This window comes from Coregonus lavaretus (genome assembly GCF_964263955.1).
Source record: "Coregonus lavaretus genome assembly, contig: HAP1_SCAFFOLD_2857, whole genome shotgun sequence".
In the NCBI taxonomy this organism is placed as follows: Eukaryota; Metazoa; Chordata; class Actinopteri; order Salmoniformes; family Salmonidae; genus Coregonus; species Coregonus lavaretus.
The window spans coordinates 52373-72437 of NW_028165321.1; the positions used below are offsets into that span (position 1 = coordinate 52373).

The 20065-nt window shown below is 38.4% G+C and overlaps 1 protein-coding gene and 1 pseudogene across 21 annotated transcripts in view; one reads left to right on the top strand and one right to left on the bottom strand.

The window, feature by feature from the left end:
* The window catches only part of LOC311115986 (calpastatin-like), a 48004-nt gene extending 40693 nt beyond the window's left edge, over positions 1-7311 (top strand). For all 20 annotated transcript variants that reach the window (XM_084191115.1, XM_084191101.1, XM_084191102.1 and 17 more), the window contains 6 exons: positions 212-256; positions 406-522; positions 5266-5352; positions 5857-5886; positions 6011-6117; positions 6340-7311. In XM_084191115.1, the coding sequence (XP_084047241.1) occupies positions 212-256; positions 406-522; positions 5266-5352; positions 5857-5886; positions 6011-6109 (378 nt within the window). In that variant the 3' untranslated portion in view covers positions 6110-6117; positions 6340-7311. The remainder of the gene's footprint in view (positions 1-211; positions 257-405; positions 523-5265; positions 5353-5856; positions 5887-6010; positions 6118-6339) is intronic.
* A 1005-nt stretch (positions 7312-8316) lies between these two features.
* LOC311115985 lies at positions 8317-11802 on the bottom strand (annotated as a pseudogene). Its single transcript has 8 exons — positions 11744-11802; positions 11089-11235; positions 10782-10932; positions 10519-10594; positions 10255-10385; positions 9937-9975; positions 8504-8577; positions 8317-8333 (listed from the first exon to the last, which is right to left on the bottom strand). The product of its transcript is annotated as an uncharacterized misc_RNA (transcript).
* Positions 11803-20065: the final 8263 nt, after the last annotated feature.

Below are 20065 nucleotides of genomic sequence, written 5' to 3' on the forward strand. Positions count from 1 at the left end.
CTGTGCCCATAAGTTAAGTGATATGTACATAGGGCAGCGTTTCCCAAACCCGGTCCTCGGGACCCCAAGGGGTGCACATTTTGTTTTTTGCTAGGGCAAAAAACAAAACTTGCACCCCTTGGGGTCCCCAGGACCGAGTTTGGGAAACACTAATACAGGGTGTAAGCAAGGCTGTATATTTAATAAGATTTTGTGTATTTTCTCCTCACAGGCAATGGCAGAGGCCAAAGTCCAGGCTGATGTTAGACCCAAGCAGGTGAGGTTTCTGTCCAATTGTATCTATAAGCGTACAGATCAGTCGTATTCAATGTCATACTGTGTTGAACACAGTGCAACTCATAAAAGTAATGTTGAATTCATGTAAACCGTATGTACACTGCTGACCATCTTCCTCCTTCCTTACAGCCATCTATGGATGACAGCAATGCCCTCGACCTCTTGTCTAGCGACTTCTCTTCCTCAGCTGGTCCTGCTGCAACCTCAGTAGTGGTGACAACAAAGCAGACACAGCCCAGTCTGGAGGTACGTACATAGGGCCCGATTCAGACTTAGGAAATCGATGCCTTTTTGACGCTTTGTGATTTAAGCACTTCTCAGTAGTTGGTATTCAGACTCACCGAATGCAGGTGCGTAACCCACTCTGCAGGTGTGGATCCCTTGCACACTCTCTGCATTTGAGGCTACTAAGCCCATGAAACTGGTCCGCGAAATTCTTAATATATTTAGCTCAGACTCCATGTCATCATCAGATAAAACTTTGTGTGCCTCTGCTACTCTACCGTAGCCTCTCTTTCACACAGGTACATGTTCATTTTCTTTTTTGTCAATGTACCTCTTCAGTGTCATTCAGTCTATTTTTCCATCACTTGCTGCTGCTCAAATGGACTTCTTCCTTTCTCTCAGTTCATTGGCTGCTCTCTCAAGAACCTCAAGGGGTCTGCTTGTTTTACATTTGTATACACAGAGCTTGATGTCTGCTCTGTAACAATAAAAACAATATATATATTTTTTTAATTTAACCTTTATTTAACTAGGCAAGTCAGTTAAGAACAAATTCTTATTTAAAATTACGGCCTACACCGGCCAAACCCGGACGACGCTGGGCCAATTGTGCGCCGCCCTATGGGACTCCCAATCACGGCCGGTTGTGATACAGCCTGGAATCGAACCAGGGGGTCTGTAGTGACGCCTCAAGCACTGTGATGCAGTGCCTTAAACCGCTGCGCCACTCGGGAGCCCAACAGAACTTGAGTTCATATGCATGACACATTGCAAAAATACTTATGCATAACACTGACAAAATGTAATCATAATTTGTATGGGGTATGGTGGCCATTGGCTCAAACATTTTGACTATATTAGCTCAAACAGCTACAAGGATGCACTTTCATGCTATGTTTAGGACCTCATATTGTAGCTTATAGACAGTGGTGGGAAAAGTATCAAATTGTCATACAAAAGTAAAGATACCTTAATAGAAAATGACTCAAGTAAAAGTCACCCAGTAAAATTGTACTTGAGTATGAGTCTAAAACTATTTGGTTTAAAATATATTTAAGAATCAAAAGTAAATGTAATTACTAAAATATACTTAAGTATCAAATGTAAAAGTATAAATCATTTCAAATTGCTTATTAAGCAAACCAGACGGCACCATTTTCTTGTTTTTTAAATTTACGGATAGCCAGAGGCACACTCCAACATTCAGACATAATTTACAAACTAAGCATGTGTGTTTAGTGAGTCCGCCAGATCAGAGGCAGTAGGGATGACCAGGGATGTTCTGTTGATAAGTGCATGAATTGGACCATTTCCCTGTCCTGCTAAGCATTCAAAATGTAACGAGTACTTTTGGGTGTCAAGGAAAATGTATGGAGTAAAACAATATTTTCTTAAGGAATGTAAAGTAAAAGTAGTCAAAGATATATAAATAGGAAAGTAAAGTAATGTACAGATACCCCCAAAAACTACTTAAGTAGTACTTTAAAGTATTTCTACTTAAGTACTTTGCACCACTGCTTATAGAGACCCCAACTGATGTATAAATCAATCTTAAAACTATCTACCTAGGTTTAGATACAAGCATCATGACACCTATAACACAATAAATTCATTTGACTTTGTGAAAATCAGTTTTTGCTTACCACTTTTTCCATGTGGTTTCTTCTTTCACAGACTCTTTCACATGACTTCTTCCTAAATATTTAGTCACATTATTAATTTTGTGTATGGTTTCCTGGAAACAAGGGGTGGCTCAACTAACCCTTTGGCTCAATTTACCCCACTCTCTCCTACATTTATCTAAAGCCATCCCTTTAAATACGGTGTACCTTAAGAATGTTGTTGAAAGATTCACTAGACTAGAAAATATAGAGAACGGGTTCAGAATATTGGGGATCAATAAAAGAAAGCCATCTAAATATATGCATATTCGTCTTTGTTTCAGGACCAATTGGTAGATTTAAAAATACTCTGATCTTGTAGATTATTTAGGGTTTAGGAAAGTATTTAAAACTGGTTTGGAGAGCCTTTAGGCACTATTAATGGTAATTAATATTAACAGAACATGCAAGTCGAGGATGCAACGATGTGCGGTCCTTCTTACCTAATTCAGATGCGCACTTTGAAGATGTTAGACTAACTGTCCACATTTACCTTTCCTCAGCCAACAAGACGAATAACGAACAGCAAAGTCACTAGCCTATGTCAATCTAAAATCCTCCATAGTAGAAAGGTTAACCTATTCTATTGGTCAGCTTGTCGAGAAAGAAATAGCCTATTCCAAACAGACTCTGGGACAGTTGTGGGAAAATGGATCCCAAATTCATACAACCAGTAGGCCTAGGCTACATATATATATTTTTAAGCAATGAGTCTGATACAACAGATTAGAAAGTTTAGCTTAAAATATTGATAAACGATTATTTCTTCACATTATAGGCGCAGCAGTGCGCACAAGGCTGTAGGCTATGCGTGAATGTTTGTTCCATAATGCAATTAGTTGTCAAAACCGAACCGCACATCAAATCAAATGTTATTTGTCACATGCACTGAATACAACAGGTGTAGACCTTACCGTGAAATGCTTACTTACAAGCCCTTAACCAACAATGCAGTTTTAAGAAAATAGAGTTATTGATATCATGTTTTTATAGTGTAATGATGTCATGTCATAGTATCGTGGGGAACAGGTTAGAGTTACTAGATAAGTGGTTAGGAGACAGAAAGTCTACATTCCATTATGCCAAAGGAGATTACTGATGTTTATGGTAGTATGATTGATAGACAGGATATAATGACCTGGGGCAAAGGGTAATAACAACAGAGAAAGGGAGTGCTATGATGGCTGCCAGATGTATGTGAAAGGGAGTATAACCAAGAGTATAAAGGAGGTTAGATTTGTATGTGTGGGCAGTTCAACTGACGAAGGGCAAAGCCATGTCCGTTTGTTAGATGAACCTACGAGCTCGTGATCCAATAAAAAATTGGTATAAAATCTCCACAGAATGTCTAAGTAAATTCTTGCATCTTGAACTTCTCAATACCAGAAACTCATCATAACAGAAAATATTTACTAAATAAACTAAAGTTTAAAAAAGTAACACAATAAAATAACAATAATTAAGCTATATACAGCGGGTACCGGTACCGTCAATGTGCGGGGGTACAGGTTAGTCGAGGTAATTTGTACATGTAGGTCAATGCAAATAGTCCAGGTGGCCATTTGATTAATTGTTCAGCAGTCTTATGGCTTGGGGGTAGAAGCTGTTAAGGAGCCTTTTGGACCTAGACTTGGCACTCCAGTACCGCTTGCCGTGCAGTAGCAGAGAGAACAGTCAATGACTTGGGTGACTGGATCCGAGCAGTTTCATGTGACGGAGACAAAAATATCTGTTTAAAATTTAGAAAGAGGGGAGGTCTAATATGCAACAACTAGCATGGGTTGCTAATATGACTAGGATTGTGCCTTTGGCTACTGGACAATGAAAGAAAGTTGATATAAAATAATTGCCTCAACGGATATGGTCTGATTTTGGCTAGGCTACTTTGAAGCAAGGTAAGACATGCCTCATAATATGTAGTATCACGTTCAGGCTTCAAACAATTAAGTATATGTTTTCAAAATGTATACTGCCTTCAGCTCATTGCAAAGTGGTGTGTGACGCGCTGATGAAGCCTGCCTTCCCTTGCCTCTGTATTTGCTGTTTGAGATGCTGTAGTAGCAGCTCTTGTGCTGTCTGACAGATTTACCGCTCAAAGGCTCTGTATGCTGTAGGCATGTGATAAATAAGATACATAACGAATATACTGTACACACGTGCAAATTTAATTCCACAACATTATGCAAATTAACCTACAGCGATAAGCATGACCAGTCAAATGTATGTCCAGACTGGTATTTCCATCAATGAATGGGCTAAAAAACATTATTATTTCGCAATGGGATTTGTTCCTTCTTCTCCCGGACAATTGGCCGTCGGCAATTTTTATTTATCGCTTTTCTATTTTTTTTGTATCGGCCAAAAGCCGGCTACTTGGATCTCCAAATTTAATCCCCGCAAATTACGAGGACATACAATTACAATTCTGAAAAACGGCACAGCTATTTATAGCCTACTTCACTGTGGAAAAGGGGCCGAAATACATGATGCTGATATGATTTTCAGTTTGCTTCCATATGACTGGTTTCACATTAGTCTCCAGTGATCATGAGGAAAAATCATATCAAACAATTGCTATTTGTATTAACAATCCCCATTCTCCAAATGGATTACTCATTATCCTAGCGCTTATCAATTTATAAATTACAGTGCATGGAGAATGGTGTTATTTCTATTGAAAAAAGGAAAGTTGAGGTTTTTCCACTTGGAACACTTCAGAAGACACCTCTGCCACTCCTCCATTTCTGTGATCTCCACCCCAAAAGTATAGCTGGCTGGCACGTGCGTTCCCCCATGCTGAAGTTCAAGGTCAGAATAAGCGCAGAGAGAAAAGTGCATAAAAAGGGAATTAAGTTCCATTTACACGTGCGTAACTCGGGTCTGAATTCCTCCCATACTGCAGACTGACAAACAAACACCAAAGTGAGTCTCCGATTAGGAATGCTGATCTAGGGTCAGTTTTGCCGTTTGGATCATAATGAATAACATTATATAGACAGGACATCAGCACCTACACTGAGATGCTTTTTGAATACAGGCCCTGAGATGTTTTGTTGGTTGGCAGGTTTATGAATTGGCTGGCTGTTTGTGTTTCTCTGTCTAGCCCATGTCTGGCCCTGTTCTGGATGACCTGGCAGGCACCCTGCTCCCAGATGCCCCTGAGTTCAAATCCAAAGGAGACAAGCCAAAGGTGAGCAGGGTATCTAGCAGCAACATGGTCTCATTAGAATATGTCAAAAGAGTGACATTTAACCATTGTAGTTACATATCTCTGAAGCTGACATATTATGCCCCAAAACATTCAACATATTTCTAATGAGATCTGCTAGTATATGAAGACAACAGTGGAGGCTGATGGGAAGAGCGGTAGGAGGATGGGCTCATTGTAATGGCTGGAATGGAATAAATGGAACAGTATCAAACATATGGAAACCGCATGTTTGACTCCGTTCCATTAATTCCATTCCACCCATTACAATGAGCCCATCCTCCTATAGCTCCTCCCACCAGCCTCCACTGGAAGACTAACTTTCCATTGATTCTCTGTTTATGGAGAAACAGATATGGTTGTTGATTGTCTTACAGTGCCCTCTAGTCTTATCGAGATGTATTACAAGTCTCCCGTATCACTTTACCATAGCGCTCCCTGAAGTTGTAGCCACACTGAACAAGGTGTCAATTTTGTTTATTGCAGAGCAACAGCAAGTCACGGTCTAAGTCAAAGGTAAGAAAACTATACCTTGAGAAAACCTGAATGAAATTAGATCCTAATAATCATTTGAGATACATGCCCATATTCATGTGATATGATATAAATGTCCGCTAATTGACTTGACCTTTGGTCTCAGAAACAACAGGAGGAGGATCCATCAGCCATAGACCACCTGTCTGGAAAGCTGAGTTCAGACGTAGTGCCAGGATCCAAAACTAAGGGTGGCAAGAGCTAGACCTCTAGGTAAGGACTTGACCATCAAGTACCTCAGGAGCACAGATTTCAAAAGTAGCCTACAAGACTCAACCAACTTGAAACAATGTGACTGTGATGCTACAATGCAGGCTTCTATATTCCTTATATTCCCTAAAGTACTAGCATACATACAATTTAGTCTGATTTAGTGTCTTAGTACAGGATTTCTTTGTCTTCTCCTGTGACATTGACTGTTTTTATGTATTGCAGGTTTCTAGCGCACTACATGTCCCCTGCCACATGGAGGCGCCACTAGAGGGAGCTGCTGTGAACGATGATTCTATTTTTCTAAATGGTGGAGAATGTATACTGGATGAAAAACAAACATGACCACACACACACTTACACACACACACACACTGTGTGCAACGCCTTTCCTGCTTGGTTTCGCACATGACAGAAGATTGTAAGAAGATTGTACTTGTTTTGGTTTCTTTCCTTTGAGATGAGGAGAGCAAAATAAAGAGAGAGCGAGAGAGAGAAAGAGAGAGAGCATCTGTCCAATCCTGTGAGGAATATAAAATGGAGGTGTTGCCCACAAGTGGCCTGACTGACTGTCCATCCTAGCTAACAGTCTGTATTGCCCCAATGTTGCAGTGACGTTGCTTCAACATTGCTACAATGTTGGGTAATAGTGAGCGTGATCTGGGTTTAGGAACAGTATATAGTGGGTATATAGGATTGTGATGTCTGTGCAATCTTGTTTTACACAGAAAAGCGAGTTTTCTGTTATGTGGACTGCCAACATAAGACACTAGCATACAGCATAGTCTGCTTAGTTTGATGATAACACTTAGTTTACAATATTGAAACGTGTAAAAGGATTTACAGGAAATGATCTGCTTGGTACGGATACATCTGAGAGCTCATGCAATTCTATATATTTACTTTCTGTAAAGCGATATCTATCAAGAAGGGTCTATATGTGTGTACTTTGCCTCGTAGAAGAATGTATTGGTTTCCGAAAGTGCACTTACAAGTAAACTTGGGTGGTCACTACCTCTGTAAACTGCTTTTGTTTGTATACTGTAAAACACAGTCCCAAGGGCTTTCACTTCTACTCAAAAAGCTGGTATGACAGAATTCTACATATAGTATTTCGGTGCAGGTCTCAAACTCAAAACTTGAGAGATATTTTGGAAATGGGAATTCTAATTTAATAAAAATATATGTGAAAAATAATTGGTTTGCTGTGTGTATTCAGTATTCAAGTGTCTGTAGTAACTACTTGTGCCTCAACAACCGAAAAACAGAAACACAATTTTTGTAGCTAACATGGGGTAGCCTAAATGTACTTTGCCAATAAAATGGCAATAAGAAAATGCCAAAAACAATTAATGACAGTAGTAGGATACATAATTTGTAGGAGGGTCATTTGGTATAGGCAACTTACTGTATATTTTGTTGCAGTAAAGGGAATACTTATATATATTTTAGAAAGGATTTCACATGTAATATTAGGAAAATCTTTCTATTGTCCGAAGCAGCTCAGTAGTTTTTAAATTTTGTTTAGTTTTACAATGCTGTTCCCTCCTCTGACATTGGTGGTTTTTAGAGTGCAACAGCCTTGGACGCTTGTGGAGTAGAATTTGAATAGATTTAAAGAGTTGTAAACAAAAAATTAAAATAAAAAAGCTTTGTAGTTTTACAATTTCTGTCTCATCATTCAGATTGTAAGAGATTAGTAATATAAATTAACGGAGACAGAGAATTTCACATTAACATGCCTTTACAGTTACAAGAACACTCATGTTGTATATACACAATGGTACAATCATTCAAGTATTCCAAAAATATTACTTTCTTCCAAATATACGAAACTGAATAGTATGGGGAAGAATTACAACAATTTGAGGCATACATTTTTTTTTTTACATTAGTTTTATGGAAGATTCATCACTGCAGAGCTTGTCTTTGGTATTATTTACAGAACATGAAAGTAAGAAAGTGAAAAGTATCTTATTACATCCGTATAAACTTAGCTACAAGCAATACATCTCCATTTATTAGAGTAATGACATGAATCATATTCACAAAGTTGCCATAAAGCCAGTATGTTGATGAAATGAAGAGTGAGTATTAGGCTATTTCAACTAGATAAAAGGTGTTACAATTCAAGTGTATCAAATAGAATCCATTGAATTGTTCATAGCAAAGAGACATTGCACCATCTTGTTTCCCTCTTTCTCAGTGGAAATCTTTGTCTGTGAGAAGAATAGACAATGAACAGCTGTGTCATAAGCATCACTAACTACATTGTGAATGTCAGGTCGAAGTTTTAATCTGTTCAATATTTTAAATATATATATAGTTGTTTTGGGCTGTCTTGTTTTTTTCAGCAATAGTTGTAATTACTTTACTATAAATACTGAACCATAATATTCCAAATAATATATTAGTTTGTTGTTGGCTATAGGATGTTGTTTCCCTGGTGCTCCCCTTCTTGGCCTGAGTACAAGAGAAAAATATAAGAGAAACTTGTCTTTCTAACTACAAACTCTGTTGGGTCGTTTGGGGGGAGAAAACTCCCAAAAGTGCGGACCTTCTCTAATTTCTACGTACATTATAACAGTACATAGGGTTCTATTCAATCTGTAAAGATGAAGCGTTACTGATTCCGCAATAGAAATGTCATGGTCATTTCCGATTGAGCCGACATATGCAGCGTTTACCATGAAAGCAGTCTCCGCTAAAGCGGGAACATTGCCTTTAAATTGATATCACGCTGTAAATCTGAACTTCTGTGATGCGGATTGAATAGAGTCTTAACAGTCTGGTCCATAATTATTGGCACCCTTGATAAAGAGACTGTATAAAATAAATAATACAAATACTGAGCTATATTGTATGCTACATTTCTTGGGGAAATGATATTATTTTATACTACTACAATTGCTCAGAGAAACAACGCCAAACCCAGCACTGGTGTGCATGGCCAAATAACTCTTATTTTAATGTCATCTGACCATAGCACCGCCTGCATTTTGATAAAAGGCATTGGCACTTGGATTGGAACCGGTGCTATGGACATATGACATGAAAATAGAGCTCTTTGGCCAAGCACACGAGTGGTGGGTTTGGTGTTGAAAAACACAAACACATGCAGAAAAGTACTTCATACCTACAGTAAAATATGGTGGTGGATCTTTGGTTATGGGTCTATTTTGCCTTCACTGGTCCTGGGGCCCTTGTTAAGGTCAACGGCATCATAAACTTTACCAGGACATTTTAACCAAAAACCTGGTTGCCTCTGCCAGGAGGCTGAAACTTGGCCACAAGTGGATCTTCGAGCAAGACAATAACCCCAACCACTACTTAAAATCCACAAAGAAAAGGTTAATTGACCACAAAATCAACATTTTGCAATGGCCATCTCAGTCTCTGGACTTGAACCCCATTGAAAATCTGTGGTTTGAATTGAAGAGAGCAGTCCAGAAGTGCAGACGAAGGATATCAAGGATCTGGAAGGATTCTGTATGGATGAATGTTCTCCAATCTCATAAAACATTTTAGAAAAAGGCTCTGTGTCGTTATCCTCACAATCATTTTCCATAATTTTGACTCCTACCTTTTTAAAACTTGTTAAACAAAATCTCTTTCTCTGTGCAATTGTATTAGTATAAAATAATATACTTTCCCAATTGTTTTACAAAAAAAGAATTTACTAAATATAAATGTAGCATACAATATAGCTCAGTATTTGAATCATTTATTTTATACAGTCATTTTTGCTCATCTTTATCAAGGGTGTCAATCATTTCAGACCTGACTGTATATGTTTGCCATACTAAAGAGGTAAAAACCGACTTTCTTTTGTAATGATGTGGGCATCGTTTTACTCTTATACTTAAAGCAAAAATAATTGTAACATTTAAAAATAAATAATAATGAATAGTGATATAGTATTAATAATAATAATGATATAATTTACTTATAACATTGAAATATAGAAAGTGTATGAAAAATGCCATAAATTACAGCTGAGTAATGGTGACAGTGTATTTCCATCAACTAGGTTCAATGCTCTTGTTTTGCTTGGTGGGTAAGAGTGTTTCAGGTGAGTGTATATAAGTGGGTGTTTCGTAGGTACATGAGGATATGAGTGGGTGTACACATATGCAGGACTCACGGTTGCAGTGGCATATGGTGATGAAGAGGAGGAGGAAGAGGAAGCCACAGCCAGCAGCAAATGGGCCCAAATGATCAGATCACAGGATGTACTAGGGTCCTTCTTTCCCACTGCAAAAACACAAGTCAAACAGGGAACACATTTTTGTTCAACCACATTGGATAATGGCAAATACCCAGTCAGTTTAACATTGGTTATCCAAAACAACCCTATCAATGATGATTAGAATAATGTTGATGATGATGATGATGAATCAAAACTTGGTAGTTGTAGATCTGGTTAGCTCTATGGCTGTGGTCATTGGTGGCGTCGTCGTGGTTGTTGTAGGTGGAGGGGCTAGAGAAAAAGGAAAAAGTGAGGTGTTGTTAGCATGGATAACTTTCAGACCGTTTTAAACTTATTTAGGCTATAGCCTTGGCTACAATAAACCTCTGATTGAAAAACCATTGTTGCCATTGTTGTCTAGAACTTGATTATTCTGATACAATTCATTTATGTAATGTAGCCTAGCTAGCCTACTCACCTGGCCCAGCAAGTCGAGTTACTTCACCATACACTAGCACGTTACTGTTGATTGATGCACAGCTGTAGACGCCACTATCTCGCGCCTTTTTGAAAGCCTTCAGTATCAAGATGTCTTCGCTTATCTGGTCCCCACTGAAGACCCCGTGTAGCTCAGTTGGTAGAGCATGGCGCTTGCAACGCCAAGGTTGTGGGTTTGATTCCCACGGGGGGCCAGTATGAAAAATGTATGCACTCACTAACTGTAAGTCGCTCTGGATAAGAGCGTCTGCTAAATGACTAAAATGTAAAAAGACTTTGGTGTCAAAAAAGTCTGTGCTTTTCTTAATACCATCCTTGGAATTAAACGATGCAATAAACTCCATTCCAGCGTCCTTCACTCGAAACCAAATCACCATGTTGCCCTTAGGTTTCGGTCTCCATCCATTTTCTCTGTTAGAGAACTCAGTTGGAGAGTTTTTGATAGCGTTTGTGAAAAAATTAGAGATTCAACAAATAAATACATAAATCATTTCTTATTTAAAGATATATTTAAAAAACTGAAATAACTGAAATTACTGAAACGTGATCAATTATTCAATGGGGTTACAAGCTTATAGCCTAAAACTATTTTGTTCACAAAAAGACAGTCTAGAGACAAACCTACAACACAAATTAAATGACCCTTCACATGGAAATTAAAATAGAAATAGACTATGCTATTTATTACAATGGTATTGTTTATTCCAATAAAAGTAGCCTATTTAGTCAGCTTACTACATGAATGCCAAGAACGTTGTGCATATAGGCCTAGGCTAATTGCATTTCAGATTGATAAAGCTAAAACATTATATTTAGCCACACTTATGAACTAGGCCTATGAGAGTGCATGTATTCTGGCGACATCATGGAAATCCATCGATTACTTTAGTTTAAACTATCCAACCTACACTGAAGGGAATAAACCCGTAGGCTATACTATACTTACCTTGACAAAATAACAGTAAAACAAGTTTCTGCATCCACCTTTGTACTATTTTCATGTCTTTTGGCACAGCAATACTTTCAAGATCTTCATCCTGGGATGTAGAAACCGGTATCATGAGGAGCTCAAAACAACCTTAAACCCCGCCCCAAGTCATTTTTCATCACTGTTAAACCGGTTCATTGCAGGAGTCTTGCACAAAGCTCGTGCACCCCAAGGTGGTCTAGAGCCCACCAATCCGCGCTGCGCCTCACAACAGGCTGGCTTTGCACACAAACTGCACGCGGTCTGTGCGCTAACCCACAACACAATGTGGCGACAAAAACTAGGTAAAGACTAGGCCAAATGCGAATGGAAGTCAAACTTTCAACGGGGGGAATGAATGTAAGACAAGAGCAGCAGATGCACTTTTGAGGACGAGATTCTGTGCTGCCCCGTTGATAAACATCTATTGCAAGAATATCCGAAAAATATCATCAGTAGGTCTATAATTATAAAGGCTATTATCTAGACTTGACAATATTTGTTTCAAATAATGTTAACAAAAACATTATATTTTTTATTTATTTCTGGTATTACTATTATCTTTGCAACATAATGTATTTATCATGTAGAAGGCCTATATTATGTCCAAATTAGGCTATAGGCCTATATTTCAATAATCTACAGCCTAAATCAGTGCATGGAGTCAAAGTTTAATAGATAGCCTAGACTTTAACAGATTAGAAATCTGAAATAACCCTGAAATAGTTTCACACAGCCATAGTTCCTTAAAATGTTTGAACATAAACTGCCACCTGGGTGTCTGAAAATAGTTTAGGATCTTTTGAAACATATATATATATATATTTTTTTTTTTAAAGAAAAACTACTGCACGTACATATTGCGAAAGACTTCTGAGAAGATTCAAAGAAAGGCTATTCATTTGTCGAGGATTCTCAAGACTTTTGTAAGCAGCTGGTCAATAAATTGTAGGTCGAATATTATGTTAATGACATGATTTGAGATAAGATAATATTGAAATACATTTTATTTTTGTTTTGAAGGGTGAGGCTCTGCTTATAAGACAATTTAAGGTTCCTCTCTTGTGCAAATAAAATAACATTGAATCAAAATTAATTTGGATAACTTTTGGATTAATTTTGATAACAATCTAAAACTATAAAGGCTCATAAATAACAAGGCCTATTTATGAAATATACTGAGTGATGTGAATACATGTTTGGTTATATCGCCCCCTAAATGCAAGAAATAGTTCACCAAAAGTAAAATCTAATTTTGCGAAAAATGACAACAGCCTACTTGCATTGATAGATGTTGGGTTCTATCCAACTAATTGTTTGAATCATTTCTAATCCCCCTATTATTATTATTTGTATTATTATTTTTCCCCAACCGTACCAACCCTTCCCTGATTGGAGTAAACTAATGGACAACAATAAGTATTCTACTCCTACTTACAGCTATTTTCATTCACACAGTGCGCTCTAATCTTAATTGTAACCCTCAGATGTCCACAGACTAACCCATCTTTCCCACTACACTACCATTTTACTATTTCCTTTTGCAATACATCCTTCTATTTTACTGTGATGTCTTACGAGGGTCTTGAACTTCTGTATTTGTACCATTTCTACCGAGATTGCCCTAAAAATAAATATTCTACCTAAGAATATAATCATATTTCCCATTGATTGATGGTGTTATTTTTTCCAGATCTGCTAACAGTACTGTTTGTAGGTCCATCTGAATACAGACATTACGACTTAACCATTCCTGGACCTGACTCCAAGAGCGAGCCACTGAAGGACAGTACCAAAAGGGCTGACTGTTGGTTGTTGTAGGTGGCCACCTATATTGAGCATTATTTTGGTGGCGATAATTTTATATAATAGTTTAAGTGAAAATAACGGATTGATGTGTCGATTGTTGTTTTGTATATACGTTCATAAACCCCTCAAAAATCGGTTCCCAACTATCTTGAATTTTATGCGGCATAGTTGTCAAACCTCTCTCCCTTCAGTGAAACTGCTACATTTTACGATTTATACTAGTCATTTTAAACCGTGCATGGTTTTTCACTGATGGCAAACAAACCCATTCATTCCTTTTTCTTTGAGTAATTGCTTCTTCCATTTTTGTGGCAGAGCTGCGTGAGTTGGTTAGACTTTTGTATTGAGAATACATCTCCATACACATTTGTTAATTGCTTGTGTGACAATTTTACCATTCTTATTTACAATTTACAATGTCATTCATAAACATGATACCTTCCTTATACAAATTGGTCTTTCCTCTATCAGTACATTGGAGTTTATTATTTGCTGTAATATTTGTTCTGCCTCTGGAGGATGAAATTGGAATTGTACCCAACTCTGTATGGTTTCATTTTAAAAGGAGCATACTTTAAAAAGGGTTTCATTGTCAATCCACCGGAAATGGTTGGTTTTAATCTGTATAACGGTAAAAAGCCCCTTTTTGAACATTGGATGTGTCTCTTTTAGTAGCCTGCTGGAAACCCAGTTTGGATTTAGACATACTTTCGATATAATGGAGGCTTTAAGAGAGAGGATTAATGCCTTAATATTTAATAGTTTTAACCCTCCAAACTCACCCCACTGGGCACACACTGGTTCAATTAACGTTGTTTCCACGTTGAACCAACGTGGAATAGAGGTTGAATTGATGTCTCTGCCCAGTGGGATGTTCGTTATACAAATATGCCCGTTTAACTTTAGCCTACTTCCATTGATGATTCAAGTCGAGGAAATGAGAATGGCTGCACCTGTTGTATCGATGACTCAGTGGGGACAACCTAGGTTTTGAGGAGGATGAGAGACAAAATGAGCAAGGAAACCCGCCTGCAGGACCCAATGTTTTGATACATTGACATTTTTCAAAAGACAACTCAATTGTAGCCTAGACTCATTGTAGACTGTATCCACTTCATTTATCACCTTTTACGCATGTGACTGTATCAACATGGATAGGCTATTACGCTACAGTCTAACCAGCCCTATACTGGCTATTATAATCACCTCTTGCCTATATGTTGGCGTAGGCGAATGTGTCGCCCACATTATATTAGCAGTTTGGCTACCCTCTCAAAAATTAGCCAAGGACATGACGGTTTCAGCACGCTGGACAGAGCCAATGACGTCTTCTACTGGTCTGTTTCAGAAAAGCCGCTGTCCTTTCTCCTAACACCTTTGTGCTTGTTTGTTTCTCTTCCGTTAGCTAAGATATGTAAAACGAAGCTTCTGTACATTCTATGGAAAGAGTCCTGACTCAAAGATAGCCTTACCGGAAGAGTGTAGGCTACAGACACCAACTCATGCGATCAGCCAAGTGACATCACCTGTGGCGCAACGCTGTAGCCTATACATCCTGTACAATTGTGGAAAAATGACTTTAGCTTCAATACATACAGTGGATTCGGAAAGTATTCCGACCCCTTGACTTTCTCCACATTTTGTTACGTTACAGCCTTATTCTAAAATTGATTAAATACTTGTTTCCCCTTATCAATCTACACACAATACCCCATAATGACAAAGCAAACATAGGTTTTTAGAAAATTTGGCAAATGTATTAAAAATAAGAAACATAAATACCTTATTTACATAAGTATTCAGACCCTTTGCTATGAGACTCGAACTTGAGCTCAGGTGCATCCTGTTTCCATTGATCATCCTTGAGATGTTTCTACAACTTGATTGGAGTCCACGTGTGGTAAATTCAATTGATTGGACATTATTTTATAAGGTCCCACAGTTGACAATGCATATCAGAGCAAAAACCAAGCCATGAGGTCGAAGGAATTGTCCGTAGAGCTCCGAGACAGGATTGTTTCGAGACACAGATCAGGGGGAGGGTACCAAAACATTTCTGCAGCGTTGAAGGTCCCCAAGAACACAGTGGCCTCCATCATTCTTAAATGGAAGAAGTTTGTAACCACCTAGAGCTGGCCGCCCAGCCAAACTGAGCAATCGGGGGAGAAGGGCCTTGGTCAGGGAGGTGACCAAGAACCCGATGGTCACTCTGACAGAGCTACAGAGTTTCTCTGTGGAGATGAGAGAACCTTCCAGAAGGACAACCATCTCTGCAGCACTCCACCAATCAGGCCTTTATGGTAGAGTGGCCAGACGGAAACCACTCCTCAGTAAAAGGCACATGACAGCCCGCTTGGAGTTTGCCAAAAAGCACCTAAAGGGCTCTCAGACCATGAGAAACTAGATTCTCTGGTCTGATGAACCCAGGATTGAACTCTTTGGCCTGAATGCCAAGAGTCATGTCTGGAGGAAACCTGGCACCATCCCTATGGTGAAGCATGGTGGTGGCAGCATCATACTGTGGGGATGTTTCTCAGCAGCAGGGACTGGGAGAATAGTCTGTATCGAGGGAAAGATGAACGGATTAAAGTACAGAGAGATACTTGATGAAAACGCCCTCAGGACCTCAGACTGGGGCGAAGGTTCACCTTCCAACAGGACAACAACCCTAAGCACACAACCAAGACAACATAGGAGTGGCTTCGGGACAAGTCTCTGAATGTCCTTGAGTGGCCCAGCCAGAGCCTGGACTTGAACCCGATCGAACATCTCTGGAGAGACTTGAAAAAAGCTGTGCAGCGACGCTCCCCATCCAACCTGACAGAGCTTCAGAGGATCTGCAGAGAAGAATGGGAGAAACTCCCCAAATACAGGTGTGCCAAGCTTGTAGCGTCATACCCAAGAACACTCAAGGCTGTAATCGCTGCCAAAGGTGCTTCAACAAAGTACTGAGTAAAGGGTCTGAATACTTCTATAAATGTGATATTTCAGTGTTTTATTTTTAATACATTTGCATCAATTTCTAAAAGCCTGTTTTTGCTTTGTCATTATGGGGTATTGTGTGTAGATCCTTTGTAGCTTAATTGATAGAGCATGGCGCTTGTAACGCCAGGGTAGTGGGTTCAATCCCCGGGACCACCCATATGTAAAAATGTATGCACGGATGACTGTAAGTCGCTTTGGATAAAAGCGTCTGCTAAATGGCATATTATTATTATTATTAGATTGATGAGGGGAAAAAAACTGTTTAATCCATGTTAGAATAAGGCTGTAATGTAACAAAATGTGGAAACAGTCAAGGTGTCTGAATACTTTCCGAATGCACTGTATCTTCAATATTAAGCAATCTTCACTAGACCTGCGGCTGTGGGCGTAAAAACTGTTCCATTTGAGTTTCCATTTTAGAGATGAAGTGCTCCTCTCATCTTGTTCATGTTGCAATAACGTTGTGTCACCTCATGCCCTTCCTTTACTTTGGAAAAAAAGAGCACTTTTACTTACTTTAGATTATCCTATAGTAACACAAATCTGAATGTCATGTTGAATGCCATTGCCTAATACTGTGTACTAAGTGAGACAATAACTCATAACCTTTTCAGTCAGCAGGGGGGATTGTGTTGGTGTGTTTTGTAGTTAGAAGGTGGGTGTCCAGGAAGAGCAAGTCAAACAGAGACAGAGGGGCCCTGACAGTTAGCCAGTTTCCATTCCTCTGTATCGGCATTGACTCACCTAACCCTCCATGGTGCTTTCTCTCTACCCCCACCTGGGCTTCCCTGTCTTAGTCACACCGAGGGCTCTCCGACCCCAAGCAGTGTGTGTGTGGGGGTTGGGAGGGGGGTGACCGGGGGATGCCAGTGAGAGAGAGAGTTCCCTGAACATTTAGCACCAAGCACCACATTAGACAAATGGAGAGTGTGAGTAACGTGCCATTCACATGTAGTCAGAAGAAGGCTCCCGTAATTTGAGATGCAACAAAAGCAGAATTAGGATCATTTCCCTTGCCCTTATAGGGGCACTATGGATTGTGGAAAGGGAAGAGACGGAGAAGCTACAGTTGGGTGAACTCAGCATACAGTAAGTAGCAATGGCTGACTAGACAAACAGAGACAGACAGATTTTAAATACCTTATTTGAATCCACAAATCACATTACGGTCGAGAAGGATTCAAACAATTCAAAGGACACGGATATCTGGACACTTATGGATACAGAAAGCACCTCCTTCTCCAAACAGCTAGGCTGCCCGTGACAGCTGACACTGAGCAGTAGCTTGCTAGCTGCTTTGCCTTTGTCCTATACAGTCCTGCAATCTGAAAGACACATACTGTCAGCCTATGTACACACGTACATGCACCTATGCCAGTATACACTCGCAGATGTGTAACCAAACTAAAAATTATATGGAATTGGCCATGTGTAAGACAATAAGACAATGTGTAAGACAATAGGACAATATGTAAGACAATAAGACAATGTGTAAGACAATAGGACAATATGAAAGACAGTAGGACAATATGAAAGACAATAGGATAATGTGTAAGACAATAGGATAATGTGAAAGACAATAGGATAATGTGTAAGACAATAGGACAATATGAAAGACAATAGGACAATATGAAAGACAATAGGACAATGTGTAAGACAATAGGAAAATATGTAAGACAATAGTGATCAAGTATATTATCAGTCCATTGTAAATTAAATAAGAGTACATTAGTTAAATACATTTTGGTAAGGGGTTTCTAATTGGGAATGCTGATGGCAATGACATTGAGGCCTTTCAAGATGCAGATTTGAAATATTTAGTCTTCAACATCATTTGTTCACAGTTTAATCTGTCTGAGAGAGCTATCTATTATCATGGTTGACCTAGTTTCTGTTATTCCTAAAGATTGATGTGTTAACTTTATGCGTTAAGTTTTGCTAATGCTTTGTCTGTGTTTGTTTAGGACTAAAATGTAAATGTAAACTGTATACAGCACTTCATTAAAATGTTTTGTGTAATGTTTTGTCTACCATTGTTTAATTAATCACTGTGTATAGTCAACTATACTTCAATGTTTCGTACAGTACATAACCAAGCCATGGCCGAGTGATCATACATGAAAAACGTTCTGTAAAGTATTTTACCAAATATGCACTTGGACTGTGATGTAGGCTATGTGCACATGATAGGGGGAACACCAAACAAAGAAAAATGTAAATAAATGTGGTTCTTGCCATTGCTGTAGATTGCCCTTTGGTGTAACAATATAAAAAGTAACAGAAATGGATGTGCCCAAGTTGACTATTATGGCTACTGTCAGAAGGACAATCTACAACTGAGACTACAAATACTAAACGTTATGAGACTAGCAGAAAGATAAGCAACAATATCTTCAACAATACTTATGTTATATTTTGTGCAAAGGATTAAACATATACATTTTTAACTAAAATATGGTACTATTGTTTTTATCATAAATATCTTTGTTTGGTTGTTTCATTTTCTCTTCAATTATCTTTCAAAAACATAAAAGAGAAGAAGAATTTTAGGAGTACTATTGTTTTTCATATAATCGTTATTACATTGATAGACTAATGTGTGTTTGTTCAAGTGGATATTTATAAAAGTGATATACATTCTTTCTACTATGCTCAAACAGAAACCATAGATTAAAACACAGGATTACTTTTCAATTATAGTTTTTACTGTATATGCTTCCGTAACAATCATTGATATATATATGGGGCGGCAGGTAGCTTAGTGGTTAAGAGCTTTGTGCCAGTAACCGAAAGGTTGCTGGTTCTAATCCCCGAGCCAACTAGGTGAAAAATCTGTTGATGTGCCCTTGAGCAAGGCGCATAACCCTAATTGCTCTGGATAAGAGTGTCTGCTAAATGACTTATTATTATTATATTCCTTCTCAAGTTATTACTCTTCTTTGTATTTAAAAAAATATGTATATTACACGTTCAGTACATCTCTCTTTAGGATAGCCAAATACCCTTCCAGATAGATGTAATGGCTGTTGTGAACATGTGCAATAAATCGGAACATGTTGATATGCAGAGCAAGAACAGTTACCCCCAACACTCTCACCTTAGATTTAACTGCTTTATTAAAAACTGATAAAAATGTAGATCTCTAAACAAGTGGATTATTTATCTTTAGGCTCCCCTAATGGTATATACTATATATATATACAAAAGTTTATAGATCTAACTTAATCAGATTATATATATACACTACCATTCAAAAGTTTGGGGTCACTTAGAAATGTCCTTGTTTTCGAAAGAAAAGCAATTTTTTTGTCCATTTAAATAACATCAAATTGATCAGAAATACAGTGTAGACATTGTTAATGTTGTAAATGGCTATTGTAGCTGGAAACGGCTAATTTTTTATGGAATATCTACGTAGGTGTACAGAGGCCCATTATAAGCAACCATCAGTCCTGTGTTCCAATGGTACGTTGTGTTTGCTAATCCAAGTTTATCATTGTTTT